Source organism: Notolepis coatsorum (assembly GCF_963971535.1).
Source record: "Notolepis coatsorum genome assembly, chromosome: 8".
Taxonomy (NCBI): domain Eukaryota; kingdom Metazoa; phylum Chordata; class Actinopteri; order Aulopiformes; family Paralepididae; genus Notolepis; species Notolepis coatsorum.
The window spans coordinates 85,268,664-85,287,496 of record NC_140172.1 but is presented as its reverse complement, the minus strand read 5'-3'; the positions used below and the strand labels follow the sequence as shown (position 1 = coordinate 85,287,496).

The window sequence follows — 18,833 nt, the reverse complement described above, 5'->3', positions numbered from 1 at the left end:
ATAACAGACAAATGATCAGTCAAAAATATAAGACAAAATATAACAGATAAATATCAGAGTAAGAATATAAACAGACAAAATGATCAGAGTCAGAATATAACAGACAAAATATCAGAGTAAGAATATAACAGACAACATATAACAGACAAATTATCAGAGTAAGAATATAACAGACAAAATATAACAGACAAATGATCAGTCAGAATATAACAGACAGAATATAACAGACAAATGATCAGAGTCAAAATATAACAGACAAATGATCAGAGTCAAAATATAACAGACAAAATATCAGAGTAAGAATATAACAGACAAAATATAACAGACAAATGATCAGAGTCAAAATATAACAGACAAATGATCAGAGTCAAAATATAACAGACAAAATATCAGAGTAAGAATATAACAGACAAAATATAACAGACAAATAATCAGAGTCAAAATATGACAAAATATCAGTCAGAATATAACAGACAAAATATAACAGACAAATGACGAGAGTCAAAATATAACAGACAAAACATAACAGACAAAATATCAGAGTAAGAATAAAACAGACAAAATATCAGAGTAAGAGAGACAGACAGGATGGCGGTGTGAGGTGAGAGCTCCTGTTAATTTTTTTTTTAAAAAGCCCCTCAACGAGAAATTTAAACCCCAAAGTAAAGTAAACTAACGAAATAAAGAGGGCAGAAATGACCGCTAGGAAAAGAGGAAAGAAACAAACACAGGAAAACTTGCTAAATTAAAATGAACGAAGCTGAAGCTGTTCCCCAGCTAGAGATAGCTACGATGAGGATGAGGATGACGCAGCAGACTGGGCCATGATACTCAAAAGAATTAAGATACTTTAGAAGAGATAACAAGAAACAGCTCTACGTTATCAAAGAGGAATTAAAGAAAACAAACTCAAGACTGGACGTGGCTGAGGGGCGAATTATGCAAACAGAAGAGAGTATTCAGAACTCGGATGACATCATGGAGATGCTAAAGCTACAAGCTAAAATGGACGACAAGCTAACAGACCTCGAGGGCCGTGCGAGGCGAGACAATATCCGGATATATGGCATCCACGACACGAGGGGGCAGAAAAGGACTCCCCGTCCATGATTGAGTTTGTGGAGAAGATAATGAGAGAGCCTCGACATACCCGAAAAAAACGAATCTACAGATAGAAAGAGCCCACCGCCAGCCCGCCCAGCCCAGCCGCCAGCAGACGCCCACCCAAGATCAATTCTGGTCAAATTTCTCAGCTCCAGAACCAAAGAAAGGACATTATGGTCGGCATGGCAAAAGAAAGGATTAACCTGGAAAGGGATGCGAGTAAGCCTAGACAACGACTACACGCCACGTATTCTCCAAAAACGAAAATAATACACAGAGGTGAGGAGGATCCTCAAGGCCCAAGACATTTACTTCCAAAAGATATTCCCAGCCCGTCTGAGAGTGAAATACGATGAGGAAACCATGGTTTACGAGACGGTGAGGGAGGCAGCACAAGACATGGCTAAAAGGGGCTTCCCCATCAACCCAATCAAGGTACCGGAGACACTGATGGAACAGTTGAAGCAGATGACATGGCAGACAACGGGAAGGCGAACAAGAGGAAGCGACCCAACATCCAGAAACAAACTATATGAAAATGATAGTATAAATGTTAGTCCATGGCTATGATAATGATTGGATTAAGGGTAAGGAAGTAAATACATAATTGGGTACAGGAGAAATAACAGGATCATAGTAGAAGAATGAGTAAAGATAAGATTAAGAATAACAGGAGCATAATTAAGGGGTAAAGGGTAAGCTACCGTAATTCCTCTAATAGTAACCCCGGCTTGTATTTGTTTCAACTGTAGCGGATACCAGGCTTGTATTAGGAGGAGGCATGTATAAGAGAGAGGCCTATATTTCTAATTTTCAAACAGATCATAATGAATAAATCAACATTTTGTGTCAGTTTGAACCCAGTAAAATGTACTGGGTTCATTTATTGAAACCAAGCAAGTACTGTATGAAATACGGTAGTAAACAGTGCAATTACAGGTGGTCAAAAAAAGTTAAATAAAGTAAAATAGTGCAATCACAATTGTTACAAAGGATCAGATTAAACCGAATATATATATTTATTGATTGATATATATTGCATAATATTTGTATATCGTTTGATATCCCTTGTATATTCCTTGTACATATACACGGAATATCCCTTTAGCCTAGTACAGACCATAATATTTCATTCTCCTATTGGACAGCGGTCCACAGGCACCAAGGCCATGCCTCCAAAGTCAGGTTCAAAGCCACCGTCAAGACATGTCTGTACATGCCCGGCTTTGCCCAAGAATACGAGACAGAAATGAGGTTGGCACTAGATTGTTCGCCGTGCATATAAATATGGCGCAGGTGAATACAGAAGCACTTAGTCTTAGAGAAACTTAGTGTTGTTACCCAATAAGTAGAAGCCTCACCCACGATACAACGTGCAGTGAAGTATGGCCTGTTTGGCCCCAAATAGAGCATTGAGACCGCGTGCGAATTAATAACTGAATTGTCAGAGTTTGGCGCTATACCGTCGAGTGCGACATATTTCTATTAAGTCAGTAATAGTCTATTTGTGTATAGTGTATCGTGCGGCTAAAGTTCTACAGTGACCAGCATCACCAACGCTTCCTCGTATCAGCTAGAGTGCTTATCCAGGCTGGGCTGCTTCATGGCGCTTTCACCCGAGGAGCCCTAGACGAGAACCGTGTGGACATGTACACTGGATTAATCTACCCGACGACTACATAGCCCTTTGCGGCTGGATTATATTTGCTTTTGGTCCTGTGATTAATGGAGCGGAGAATCGCCGACGCCTACACGTGTGTGGGATTTACCCTGTGAGGAGCCACGTCGAGTCTGCGCCTCAGAGAGCCTGAGGCAGGCTAGCTTTCTTCCCTGTGGATCTACAGGCTACGGAGAACAGCTGTATTCGTCTGCGGATCAAGATCTTATTGCACCGTCTCCCGTACTCGGAGTCTCTTTATCATCGTTGACCCAGGCTCTACTACCGACAGATCCTCTACCCCTGCTGGCTTACAACCGGGGGGACCCTTCCAGTATCTCCCGCTATATATTACTAGTGCACCATAGATATAATTCCCTAAGATTCAGGTTGTATAATTACCTCCTGCGTAACCAGAGAATGGACATTCATTATTGATTTGCCTACGCACATTCCTTTGCCTTATAAGCGCATTCAAAGTAAAATAGAGAAGTATATTATGTACCTTTTGCTGCAATAAATACTTAATTACAACTTTGTGTGGAACCGATTCATTGTGGGAAGTGTTCATCATATTTATATATCATGTACTGTATGGCCAGTAATTAAAGTACATAAGACGGTAGTGGTTTAATGATACCATACTTATCAATACAGTCAGGGAATTGTACCCCTCAGTTACAACAATACTGGTATAATAATAATAATAATAATAATAATAATAATAATAATAACTTCGTTTTATACAATTCTGAGGTAGGCTTACTCTCTTGATAACATTAACACCATACCATTATATGGTATTTACTGCACAGCCAGGCCAGCATATAACAACAATAACTCTAATATACATGAAACCCGGCTTGTATTAGGAGGCCGGCTTATAATTGCTTAGCTCAACAGCGCACCCGGTCATTAATAGAGACCCGGTTTTTAATTGAATACCGGTTACTATTAGAGGAATTACGGTAAGCGGGTATGTACTTCACATTTTAGAAATGACTGAGAACTGAGAAGTAATGAAACACCTAGCGGTCTAAATAAGATACAAATAAGAACAGGGAAATGAATGGACTATGGATCTCCCTAACACTGTTTTCCTCAAGGGTTCCCTCTATCGACAGCGAGAAGAGGGATTCCCCTTGGAGCCTCTTATAGGCTTGTGGAGGGTCACAGAAGTGACCTCTACCTTGGTAGTCACAAAAGTTGACTTAATTTTATTTACTTTTTTTCTCCTTTTCTTTTGGGTTCAGTGTAAAGTTTTTTTCGGCATGCTAGTATCGAGGTAGGCTCCTATGTACATAATGGGATAATCACATATCATAACCTGTAATGCAAGAGGTAAAAATAGTATCCTTTAACGTTTAGGTGGACTCTGTCAGGCCAAATTGAATTCAACCAACACAATGTATATAAAGGAGAAATGGGAGAAGGAATGTAATATGTCAATTTCAGAGGATGCATGGGATCGTTTATGTACACAACAATGGGATACAACATGCTCCAATAACTGGAGTGGATTCGGTTGGAAAAACCTAGTAAGGTTCTTTATCACTCCACAACAGAAAAGACACCAGGGAATTGGGGTGGGTTGCTGGAGATCCTGTGGATCGATAGAAGCTAATCATTTACATATATTTTGGGAATGCCAGACTTTGGCACCATACTGGCTAGAGATACACAGGAACCTAGAAGCCATTTTTTAGATTGACATCCCCTTTGATTGACACCTTGTACCTAGGGAACATCTCCTTCGAAAAATGGGATTTCAATGATAAGAAATTGATCAAGATGCTTTTGATAGCAAGTAAGAAAGCTATCACGAGAAGATGGTTAAAACCAGAGACACCCACAATTGAAGACTGGATAGATGTAATTCATGATATACCGTACTTTTCGGACTATAAGCCGCGGCTTTTTCCCCCATTTTTCGACCCTGCGGCTTATATAACGGTGCGGCTTATATGTGACTCGACGTGACCAAACCCGAAAATGTAAAAATCTAAATATTGCTTTTTTGACTGCATTGAAATGTTATTTATCTGTTCCCTTATTTGCTAAACTTAATACAACTTGTAAATGAGTTCATTCTTGTTATTTGTCCAACAGTATTGTGTCCCAATGCTAATTACATATGGTAATTAAACATTAAAACACCTGCGGCTTATAGTCCAGTGCGGCTTATATATGTATACATCATTCAATTTAGCTGCTGCGGCTTATAGTCAGGTGCGGCTTATAGTGCGAAAAGTACGGTATATGTAATGGAAAAAATTTCATTCTCAATTAGAATCCAACTGGAAAGATTCTACCAGATTTGGACGAAATGGACAGAATATGTCAAACATGAAAGGTCAGACTTTAGCTGAAAGGTTAGAGGGATAAGAGGAGAAATGTACTTAACTGTTTCAGTGCCAATCACGAAAAAAGTCGGGTTATCGCGCCAGCGGTTTAGACTTTTCAGCGCCCGCTTCCGTGCGCGCATGATGAAACATATAATACCGATAATCTAGCGTTTATTTCAGAATGATAATAAATCAAGCGACAAATGGCACGATTTCTAAGGAAATGCATTGAAGCGCCGTTTGCTGGAGTTTATTGGGATTCGACAGGATCACTCTAAAACTATATTCATATTCACCACGGTATAAAACGGAAATGTATGTATGAAAAAATTATCAGTTTCTTGCATGTTGACCGGAAGAAACTCACTGACAATCGACGTGGGTCTTAGATCCATAGCTATAATATTTAATAGTTTTAGCACTCGCAAACACCGGCATTAACCCCATTGAACAGAGCGCTGGCCTTCTTACCAGATGGTAAACAGTGACCTCTAGGCGCTCATTGAGTTAATGTGTGAAAACCTAAGAACTATACACTTATCGTCGCGAAACAGGAGATGAGAGCCTCACCTCTGTACAGACGCTAGCACGCCCACTTTAATTGATTTTATTTATTTAATTGTATTTTAACACTTTAATCGCCGGAGACGCCGAAACTAGTCATTCCCCGCCATGCTCATTCTGCCGAAGACGCCGTAACACGTCTTTGATATCAATATTTCAAAAATCTGTGATCGAAATCATATTTCTCCCCTGGGGACCTGAGATATACTGCTGAGCTCCACTCAACTCTCTAACGCAGGGGTGGCCAACCAGTCAGAGACTAAGAGCCACAAAAAAATGACTGTGGTACCACAAAGAGCCACACCATAATCCAGCGTTTCTCAACCTTTTTTTTCAGTCACGGCACCTTTCATGTGTTTATAGGTCTCACCCTCTGGCCTCTGAAGTTGCTAATGTCTTTTTTATTTGGGCCTCACAGGGTTAAAAGTACCCTGTGAGACCCACGGTTGCAAAATTACAAAATCACTTTTAGCCATTTAAAAAAATAATGTTTATTTAATTTTTTTTAAAGGGGAACTATTTTACTATTTCTTTCACTATTTGGGCACTTTTACACAATTCCTGTGAGTCTATGGAACACCTAGGTTTTTTTCAAAAAAAAATGCATTGTTTTGTATTTCTAATAAAGTACTAAAAACCGCATTTTTCTACCTCAAGTTCTTAAGCCGTTTTGAGGCTGGGCTCCAACCACTGTGTGGCCTGGTGCCAACTGCCACATCAACTGCCACATTATTATGCAGCTGAGAAATCTCTGACATCACAGATATGCACATTTTCAGATGACTCAGTTCAGTGAGGGTGAATATTGTGAGAGGAGAATTGGAAGAATTCGCCAATATGAGAATTAGAGACATATATCCTATTAATATAAGTCCACATAGCTAAGAAACAATGGTAAACACTGAAAAAAGCCATTTATAAGATAGTTCCCCTTTAAGCACATGTATAGTCAATTGGTCCTGTTGTTCAGCCTCACAATGCTATTTGATAGTAAATGTGTTTATATGTCCCACCCTCTGGCCTCTGAAGTTGCTAATTTCTTTTTAATTTGGGCCTCACAGGGTTAACCTCTTAAGCCCGAGATATACAGTAAAAGTGTATATTTTCAGCATTATGTTTGTTTACCAATTATTTTAACTGTTATTAGTGAAATATAAGATTATAGAAATCTCAGGGCATTGAGTCGGAAACCGGCGCATATTGACAGGAGGAAGTGGCACATCCAAAAGTGAGTGTAGTCTTTTGAAGGAAGAGACTCAGGGCTTTCAAATTTCGAAAAACTACCCTACCCAGCTCACACCAGCCCCTGTCAATCATCTGACTTCTGGATTTACTTTTTAATTTCTCTTATTTTTTGGGATTATCTCCCACAAACCTGAACGTTATTGCCATAAAACAGAACGCAGTTAGTTTCTCTACCTTTCTGTGAACGTCTTGCAAAAAACGGTGTTGCAATATGATGAAAAATGGTGGAGAAATTTACATTATAAAAAAGATGGCAGAATTCAGTACTGTATCTACAAAACCTTCTGTTTAATCATCTTCCCTTTATTCATTTGCTTAGATTTTTCAGGTCTGGTCAATTTTAGCATGGTGTTATTTACAGTCAAAGATAATTTTTTTTTTTAAATAGAATTGATATTCTCCTTTGGTTCATTACAATTTACTCAAGCCTAGTAACAGACACACTATTTCTGACACTGATCCATATATGTCCCTAGATTCAGATACCAAGAACATGCAAATGGACCATTTAAAAAAAAATTGTAAATGTTTATTCTACGTCCTCATGGAATGAGTGACGTAAAAAAAAAAAAAAAGTAAAAAAAAAAAAAAAGTAAAAAAAATATTAAAAAAAATATTTTTTTTTTATTTTTTTTTATGGATGGAAGAGCCGCACATTGACGGGCAAAGAGCCGCATGCGGCTCGCGAGCCGCGGGTTGGCCACCCCTGCTCTAACGGTTCAAGAGCGCCATCTGGTGGCCGATCGGCAGATCGCCCAACAGGAAGTGATCTGTGGATGAAGTGGTGCTCACCCATATTTCGTCCGGGCACTCGCTATCGTTAGAGGGACTCCATCTTGACACAGTGAACACCGATTGGTGCAAATAACTCGATAAACAACATGATTTGGACGTACCGTAATTCCTCTAATAGTAACCGGGTCTCAAATACAAGCCGGGTCTCTATTAATGGCAGGTAGAGGCAGGATATAGGAACGAACATAACGTATACATGGACACATAATACACAGGCCGACGGAGTAAATAAATGGAAATATAATTAGGTATGATAGACGGAACACAGAACATATTGAAACAAGTACATAGACACACGCTGAGAGTAACACAGTTGGAAGGGATTAAGGGGATAAATGGACATCACATAGAAAATAGAGAGGAGGAAAATAAAATAAAAAGGGGTACACAGAAGACACCACACACGGGTTTGGGAGGAAAGAGGGACATTGGAACATATGAGCCGCATTGAGGGGGACCTAGGAAATGGGGGTCTTTGAACAGAATGAAGGACAGAGCGCTTTTGACCAGGAGCACGACAGCAGTAAAAACAGTAAGAATGCTGGACAAATATGACGAGCGGTTGGGGGCAAAGGTTTCAAACCCCCAAGCCGTCAGGAGGAGGCCTCTCACTAGGAGAGCAATTACTCCTCACCCACCAGCAGGGGACAGGGGGGGACACAGGGACCCCCCGAACGCCTTGGGAGCACTTTATGTAAAGTTTATGTTTTTTATTTATGTTAATCATTATATGTATTCGGTGAAGAGAGCGGAGGCTACAACCAGAGGGGGGAATGAATGTGACATGGGGGGGACTGACAGACGAAAGAAGAAGAAAGATGACAATGGTTAAAGGTATAAAAATGATGTCGTTAAACGTTAATGGAATGAATAATGCGATAAAGAGGGGCAAAGTGATGTTGAAATGTAAAAAAAGTGAGATGGAAGTGATTTTTCTGCAGGAGACACATTTGGTAGCACAGGATCATGAGAAACTGAAGAGATTTGGATATGAAAATGCATACTATAGTTCCTTTAAACGGAACCTGAGGAGAGGAGTAATCACGTTAATCAAAAACACAGTCAAATTTGAATTGATCAAGGAAGTAAGAGACAAGGAGGGAAGGTTTGTTCTGGTGAAGGGGAAAATGGAGGGCCAAATGGTTACGTTAGTGAATGTTTATGCACCCCCAGAGAGTGAGAGGGATTTATATGAGACCATTTTTGATATGATAGTGATGGAACTAGAAAATGCGCGGGAGATTTTAATGTAGTACTGAATCACGACCTAGACACCACGAGTACTAGAAAAGGACGGGCACCAATCAGTAGATATATGAATATTCAGATGACGGAAATGGGAATTACAGATGTTTGGAGGGGGATGCACGCCATGGACAGGGAATACACACATTACTCACACCCGCACGTGACATATGCGAGAATAGACAACTTTTTGATGACGACGGGGGACAGTTACAGGGTACGGGAGAGCAGAATAGGAGTAGCGGACATATCGGATCACAGTGCCATATATCTGACAGTAGATCTAGAAGGGAGACGGAGGAACACGATCTGGAGACTAAATGTAGGAATATTAAATAACAAGGGGGTGGTGAGTCAGATCAAGGAGGAGATAGCCAGATCTAAGGAAGAAAATGACAACGGGGCGGTAGATCCGAACATTCTATGGGACACACTGAAGGTGGTGATAAGGGGGAAATTGATGGAGAAGACAGCAATGCTGAAGAAGGCCAGAACGGAGACATATCACAATCTGATAGGGAAGCTGAAGAAGCTAGAGGGGAGACACCAGATATCAAAAGAACAGGAAACGCTCAGAGAAATCAAAGAAGTAAAGGCCAGGATAAATAGGGAATTATTGACGGAAATAGAAAAGAAAGCGAGGTTCATGAAACAAACGTACTATGAAGGGGGACCAAAAGCGGCCAGACTGTTGGCAAGGAGAATTAGGACGCAACAGAAGTTGAACACGATACACACAATAAGGGATACAAAGACTAATGAAATATTGAGGGACCCAGCTGAAATAGAGAGGACATTTAGAGAGTACTATGAGAAACTATACACACAGCCAAAAGCAGCGGGAGAAGAGGAAATAGAAGCATATCTGGAGAAGCTAGAGTTACCATCGATAGGGAAAGAACAGAATGAAGAATTAAATAAAATAATTACGGAACGAGAACTGGAAGAGGCAATTAGTAGAGCTAAAAACAACAAGTCTCCGGGGAGCGACGGATTCCCATCGGAATTCTACAAGACATTTAGAACGGAATTAGCACCCATGTTAGGGGCGGCGTTCAGACACACGATGGAAGAGGGAAAAATGCCCCCCTCGTGGAAGGAAGCCATAATCACCACGATACCGAAGGAAGGGAAGGATAGAGAATTATGTAGTAGTTTCAGACCTGTGTCCATACTCAACGTGGATTACAAGATGTATACATCGATAATATCAAAGAGATTTGAGACGTTTATGCCAGACATTATAGATGAAGATCAAACTGGATTTATTAAAGGGAGACAGACACAGGACAATGTGAGAAAGACATTACACATAGTAGAGATACAAAAACAAGGTGGTAGCGCGGTACTGATTAGCCTAGATGCAGAAAAAGCATTCGACAGTGTGAGCTGGACATTTTTATATAAAACATTGATGAGGTTCGGACTGAACGGGAGGGCGATGAAGATGATCAAGGCGCTATATCAAGAACCGACAGCGAGGGTTAAGGTGAATGGCAGCTTGACGGATAGAATCAGATTAGAGAGGGCTACCAGACAGGGATGTGGTCTCTCACCGACGCTCTTCGCCGTTTTCATAGAACCACTGGCACAACTGATCAGACAGACCGAGGACATTAAGGGAGTAAGGATAAAGGGAACGGAATATAAACTAGGCCTATTTGCGGACGACGTGATAGTATACATGAGGCAACCAGACAAGAGCTTCCCGGCACTGATGGATCTACTGAACGAATATGGCCACTACTCAGGATACAAACTAAACGTGACAAAGACACAGACCTTAGCATGGAACTATACCCCAACGACGGAAATTAGGGAACAGTACGGGATAAGATGGGACATGGACAAGATTAAATACTTAGGGGTGAACATCACGAGAGGGGTGGAGAAACTGTTTGAGGCGAACTATACACAGATAAATCAGAACATCAAGAGAGACTTAGAGAGATGGACAGTAATGCCCTTGGACTTCAATTCAAGAATAGAGGTCATTAAAATGAACATACTATCAAGGTTACTGTACCTATTCCAGTCACTACCGATACAAATACCAGAGAATCAATTCAGGGAGTGGGACAGACTGATATCGAGGTTCATATGGGCGGGGAGAAGACCACGGGTCAGATATAAAACACTACAACTACCAAAGGAAGAGGGAGGGATGGCAGTACCCAGCCTACAATATTATTACTATGCAGCACAACTGAGAGCAGTGACGTGCTGGTGTAACGACAGATATGAGGCAAGATGGAAAGACATTGAAAAAGAAGGGGAGGGATACAAGGTACAAGCTCTGGTGGGAGATAGGGAACTATTTAAAGAAAAAGAGGGACTATTAGATCCAATCACCAAATGCACCTTGACTATATGGAACAGAGTAGTAAAAACACACAAATTGGAGAAGCAGTCAGGGGTTCTGAGATGGGTAGCACATGACAAGAGATTCAAACCAGGGAGGTTAGACCATGGATTCAGAAGGTGGGAGAGGGGGGGGGGGGGCAACAGCGATATGCAAAATGATAGAGAAGGGGGAAATGCAGACGCTACAAAAATTAAAGGAGAAATTTGGACTAGAAAACAGGGACCACTTCAGATATCTACAGGTTAGAGACTACTACAACAAAGAAATAAGGGGGGCCAAAGACGAAGAACAGAATGGAATAATAAAGATGATAGTATGGGCATACGAAGGGGGGCAAGGAAGAGTAATATCAGCAATATACCGGGCTATAATGAACAGCAAGGGACACACGACCGATTACATAAGGGAGAAATGGGAGAGAGAGCTAGAGATAGAAATAACAGGGAAGGAATGGGGGAACATATGCGAGGTGCAACATTCAACAACAGGATCGAGGATATGGAAAGAGTTTGGATGGAAAAACATAATCAGATTCTTTATAACCCCAGAGCTGAAGGGAAAATATACACCAACACAAAGAGCATGCTGGAGGATGTGTGGGAAGGAGGGGGCAAATCACACACACATATTCTGGGGATGTCAGAAGCTGAAGGGGTATTGGGAGGAGATAGGGGAGGCAATGATCAGAATATTAGGATACGGATTACCACAAACAGGACTGGTGCTTTACTTAGGAGACCTGACACACGAGGGAATACAAGGGGGGGACAAATATTTAATAAAGATAATGTTGATAGCGGCCAGAAAAGCAATAACGAGACTGCGGTACAAGGAAGACCCACCAACAATAGCACAATGGGTAGGAATAGTGGAAGAAATACAGGATATGGAGAGGATAACACACATGCTGAGGTTACAGGAAGAGAAATTTGGAGAAAGATGGGGTAAGTGGGAGGATTACAAGGGGAACGAAAACGACATCACAGAGGAAGAACCAAATACACCACAAGAGGGCGAAGGGTAAAGGAGGAAAGAGGTTCAAAGAGGGTCTCTGAACCCATGTCACACACTTAATGTTTTCTAATTTCATTTTGGTTTAAGGTATGACAACTGTTTTATGTTTTTTATTTGCTTAAGTCAGTATTTTTTATTTTTCGTCTTTTGGATATTAAAATGTTTTATTTATTATTTATGTCTGATTAATAGTGTTGTTGATGTTATTGTATATGTCGTGTTGTTTGTCTATAAATGTTTAATAAAAAAATGTAAGTTAAAAAAAAAAAAAAACGATAAAAACATACTTATACTTTAGATCGTATTTTAGTATGAATATGTGAATGAAAAAGTATAACGTTGCTACACCCTGAACAATAGATATGAGACATTGAATGGGCCATAATAATGTCAATTTAGCAATACAATTTAAAAAGTTATAGCCCTGCAAAGAAGGGGAACTTCTCCATAGACAAATAGAGCTGGCGAGGGATGGTAAATTATGAATTTAACCATGGCGATCAAAGTGTTAATTTCATTGCATTATATTTGTTTTATTATTTAACTGTATTTTAAATTTTTTCACCCCTCTTCTTCCCAACAAAAAAAAAGAGAACATGGGACAAAGGAAGAGAACTAATGAACACTTTACATTCCTAACGAAGAGATCAATGAAGATTCTCATTCTTCACAAAAAATGTTCAATGTTGTTCAATGGTGTAAAATCAATGTAAAAAAACAACGTTATTCCAGTGGCGATTGCCCCCTGGAATTTCTTTGTTTTCCCACCTTTTTTTTTTAATATCAGAGTAAGAATATAACAGACAAAATAATATAACAGACAAATGATCAGAGTAAGAATATAACAGACAAAATATCAGAGTCAGAATATAACAGACAAAATATAACAGACAAATGATCAGAGTCAGAATATAACAGACAAACTATAAGTTAGTTATTACACACAATGTGGGTGGCTAGCTAGCATTATTTCATTGTGATTCTGTGTGTCTCGTCAGTCATTGCTCATGGAAATTATACATGACATGGATGGAAATATGGAAATAAACAGGACACAGATCTGACCCAACCAGAACACAGATCTGACCCAACCAGAACACAGATCCGATCCAACCCAACCAGAACACAGATCTGACCCAACCAGAACACATCTGATCCAACCAGGACACAGATCTGACCCAACCAGAACACAGATCTGACCCAACCAGAACACAGATCTGACCCAACCAGAACAGATAAGACAGATAATTGTTGTTACCTCTGGAACAGTCTGCAATGGCCTTTTCCTTCAGGTCCTGAGGAGAGAACATGAAAGCCTCAGGTTAGCTACTGATCCTGTTACAGCTACCATAATATTGCACCCATATATCAGCTACAGTAATATTAGATTACATTAAATTTAAGAGTGAGACCACTTATTGATAATTATCGATAACTGTGAAATCGCATCGATTTTTTGGCATGTTTTTTTTTTTTAATGTTAATACTTTATACTATACTAAAATACTAGGTCTAGTTAAAACATCCCCATTTCATGTAAATTCAGTTGAATTGCAACTCTGTACTGTGCACTCCTCCATCACATCCAGAGACGGACCACAGACTATAAAATGAGAAGGATCACTGTGGTAGTTTTGAATGGGGAAATCTGTAACACTAAAGATGGCGGCAATGACAAAGAATTGCTGCAAAATAAACATTAATTTGTTGTTTAAATAATAATAATAAATATATATAATTAAAAAAAATTATAATAAAAAAGAAAATCGATATTTATCGACAATTTTGTCCCGATTTATCGATTCTTCCAAATGGCATATCGTCTTAGCCTTAATTAAATTCGATGTATACAGTAATGTATACAGTACAGAGTACAATGAAATGAAGGTGGCATCGAACCAGAGTGCAAAGTAGCAGTAAAGTGCACTGTAGTGTACAGTGTAACAGGTATATATGTGGAGTCAGGGTTAGAAATTAACTTTTTTTTTCAAGGGCTTTTTTTGCCCCCCTTAATTGATTTTCGGGGGCTTTTTTTTGTATTTCGGGGGCACTGAATTTTTATGATAAACGGTAGGGGTGGGACGGTTCACAAAATGGACGGTTCGGTTCGTATCACGGTTTTGGGGTCACAGTTTTCAGTTCGGTTCGATATACGTAAATCTTTATAAAAAAAAATGTAACACTCAAATCTAAACATGCTTCTCATTTATTAAAAAGAAATTAAAAAGTTTACAGTGTTACAGTGTTTACAGCCTTAAATAATGTTTGGCACACAAAGACCGAACTGACTGAAAAATATAGGCTACATTTGTAGTATTAACTTAGTGCAAACAAACAATATGCTCAGCCAGCACTAGACTTTCCTTTCTTTAATATAAACACAAAAAAACAATGTCAAACATGTTTAAATTCCCTGATTGTCAGTTCTTAATGGAAAGATTCGTGTTCTGCTTGAAATTATTATGTATCTGTCTACATTTATTTAGACTAACATTATTTAAATATTGAGTGCAACTGTGGTGGATTACGTAATTTGGTGAGTTGGAACTATCTATGGGTTGGCGCCGGGTCCCCACGGACATTTTAGTGTCACGCACCTTCAGCTCAGGCAATGTTATTATCAGCTCCGGTAGCTCCGGTCATAGATATATCTATGGCTCCGGTAACGTTAGGAGGTGATGGCATGCAGTGGGAAAGCGGCAATAGTCCCGGTTGGAGTTAGTAAAACACAGTTGTATGTTAGCCTTCTTGGATGTTGAATAAACACCTATCATTGTCTTTAAACACCCCGCCTCTCAGATTCTCATTTCCTCCTCTGCTAGCTAGTAGCTACGGTAACATTTCGTTGACTGTATTACCTCGCGGGCTGATTCTATAGTTAAAACGTGCGTTGTGTTGTACAAACTGCTAACGCTATGGCAAGATGTGTGTATGCCTATGTAATGTTAATGGCTATGTTTTTAAAGTCGTAATGAAGATTGATTTAGATTGTGCTTGCCATTTGTACACAAACTGACTAGCACCTGGCTCAGCTGCAGTGCTGCTGCTGCTGCAGCAGCCAGTGCTCACCTCCGCCAAATGATTTTTTTTTATTTGCGCGTCATCTGAACCGTACGATACACAGACGCGCCATTACCGGATAAATATATATATATAATTAGTAAACTGTCTGGGGCATTTTGTGCCCCCCTTAACTGATTTTCGAGGGCATTTTGTCCATTTTCAAGGGCATTATGCCCCAAGCCCCCGTTAATTTCGAACCCTGTGTGGAGTATATAACAAATGTAATGTATATGACAAATCTACAGAGTAAATATGCTAAGCTAATGTATGTACGGTGTTATTATATATAGTGGTACAAGTATGGTAATAAACCAGTCTAGCCAGTGGTTTAACTAATATGAGTAGGTATGGATATATATATCCAGATACATTTATATACGGTGTACACTGTTGTTGTAATTTTTTTTCATTTTCATGTTTTACCAGATTAAGATAGTTTTTCATGTCTTACCAGATGAAGATATTTTGTTATGTTTTACCAGATGAAGATAGCTTTTCATGTCTTACCAGATGAAGATAGCTTTTCATGTCTTACCAGATGAAGATAGCGTTGCATGTTTTACCAGATAGCTTTTCATGTTTTACCAGATGAAGATAGCTTTGCATGTCTTACTAGATGAAGATAGCTTTTCATGTCTTACTAGATGAAGATAATTTGTATGTCTTACCAGATGAAGATATTTTGATATGTTTTACCAGATGAAGATAGTTTTTCATGTTTTACCAGATTAAGATAATTTTTCATGTTTTACCAGATGAAGATATTTTGTTATGTCTTACCAGATGAAGATAGCTTTTTCATGTCTTACTAGATGAAGATAGCTTTTCGTGTCTTACTAGATGAAGATAGATTTTCATGTCTTACCAGATGAAGATATTGTGTTATGTCTTACCAGATGAAGATAGCTTTGCATGTCTTACTAGATGAAGATAGCTTTGCATGTCTTACTAGATGATGATAGCTTTTCATGTCTTACTAGATGAAGATAGTTGTAGTTTTTCATGTTTTACCAGATGAAGATATTTTTGCATGTCTTACTAGATGAAGATAGTTTGTATGTCTTACCAGATGAAGATAGCTTTGCATGTTTTACCAGATGAAGATAGCTTTTCATGTCTTACCAGATGAAGATATTTTGTTATGTCTTACCAGATGAAGATAGCTTTTCATGTTTTACCAGATGAAGATAGTTTTTCATGTTTTACCAGATGAAGATAGCTGTGCATGTCTTACTAGATGAAGATAGCTGTGCATGTCTTACCAGATGAAGATATTTTGTTATGTCTTACCAGATGAAGATAGCTTTGCATGTCTTACCAGATGAAGATAGTTTTTCATGTCTTACCAGATGAAGATATTTTGTTATGTCTTACCAGATGAAGATAGCTTTTCATGTTTTACCAGATGAAGATAGTTTTTCATGTCTTACCAGATGAAGATAGCTGTGCATGTCTTACTAGATGAAGATAGGTTTGCATGTCTTACCAGATGAAGATATTTCGTATGTTTTACCAGATGAAGATAGTTTTTCATGTTTGACCAGATGAAGGTAGCTTTTCATGTCTTACCAGATGAAGATATTTTGTTATGTCTTACCAGATGAAGATAGCTTTTCATGTTTTACCAGATGAAGATAGTTTTTAATGTTTTACCAGATGAAGATAGCTGTGCATGTCTTACTAGATGAAGATAGCTGTGCATGTCTTACCAGATGAAGATAGTTTTTTATGTCTTACCAGATGAAGATATTTTGTTATGTCTTACCAGATGAAGATAGCTTTGCATGTCTTACCAGATGAAGATAGTTTTTCATGTCTTACCAGATGAAGATATTTTGTTATGTCTTACCAGATGAAGATAGCTTTTCATGTTTTACCAGATGAAGATAGTTTTTCATGTTTTACCAGATGAAGATAGCTGTGCATGTCTTACTAGATGAAGATAGCTGTGCATGTCTTACCAGATGAAGATAGTTTTTTATGTCTTACCAGATGAAGATATTTTGTTATGTCTTACCAGATGAAGATAGCTTTGCATGTCTTACCAGATGAAGATAGTTTTTCATGTCTTACCAGATGAAGATATTTTGTTATGTCTTACCAGATGAAGATAGTTTTTCATGTCTTACCAGATGAAGATAGCTGTGCATGTCTTACTAGATGAAGATAGGTTTGCATGTCTTACCAGATGAAGATATTTCGTATGTTTTACCAGATGAAGATAGTTTTTCATGTTTGACCAGATGAAGGTAGCTTTTCATGTCTTACCAGATGAAGATATTTTGTTATGTCTTACCAGATGAAGATAGCTTTTCATGTTTTACCAGATGATAGTTTTTAATGTTTTACCAGATGAAGATAGCTGTGCATGTCTTACTAGATGAAGATAGCTGTGCATGTCTTACCAGATGAAGATAGTTTTTTATGTCTTACCAGATGAAGATATTTTGTTATGTCTTACCAGATGAAGATAGCTTTGCATGTCTTACCAGATGAAGATCGTTTTTCATGTCTTACCAGATGAAGATATTTTGTTATGTCTTACCAGATGAAGATAGCTTTTCATGTTTTACCAGATGAAGATAGTTTTTCATGTCTTACCAGATGAAGATAGCTGTGCATGTCTTACTAGATGAAGATAGGTTTGCATGTCTTACCAGATGAAGATATTTCGTATGTTTTACCAGATGAAGATAGTTTTTCATGTTTGACCAGATTAAGATAATTTTTCATGTTTTACCAGATGAAGATATTGTGTTATGTCTTACCAGATGAAGATAGCTTTGCATGTTTTACCAGATGAAGATAGCTTTTCATGTCTTACCAGATTAAGATAGTTTTTCATGTCTTACCAGATGAAGATAGCTTTGCATGTCTTACTAGATGAAGATAGCTTTTCATGTCTTACCAGATGAAGATATTTTGTTATGTCTTACTAGATGCAGTGTTTTGTGTCTTACTAGGTGAAGCCGTGTGGCAGCTCGATTGGAGAAGAGCACAGCCCTCTCTTTACTGTAGCAGACTGGACACGCCCCCAACGCCTCCGTGTACACACGCTCCGCCTCTGTGTGCTCTAGACACACACACACACACACACACACACACACACACACACACACACACACACACACACACACACACACACACACACACACACACACACACACACACACACACACACACACACACACACACACACACACACACACACACACACACACACACACACACACACACACACACACACATTACAATTCTACTACTTCTAGCAGTATGCACCTTTAACCCTTGTGTCTGATAAGGACAAAATTGACCTTTGAGATTCTTGTTTTTTTTTAACTTTGCAGTGGTTATGTTTGTAGCCAATATATGTGGCAAAGGTGTGTATCTTTGAATTATCTTGGATAAATGTCAGATTAAAAATGAAATACCGGGT

General features: G+C 38.9%; 1 protein-coding gene across 1 annotated transcript in view; it reads right to left on the bottom strand.

The window, feature by feature from the left end:
- The window catches only part of LOC311233098 (uncharacterized protein), a 66,862-nt gene that overhangs the window by 5,355 nt on the left and 42,674 nt on the right, over nt 1–18,833 (bottom strand). Inside the window, exons 6-7 of the mRNA XM_084319974.1 lie at nt 18,358–18,470; nt 13,593–13,629 (exon numbers count right to left, since the gene is read on the bottom strand). Coding sequence (XP_084176100.1) covers nt 13,593–13,629; nt 18,358–18,470 — 150 coding nt within the window. The remainder of the gene's footprint in view (nt 1–13,592; nt 13,630–18,357; nt 18,471–18,833) is intronic.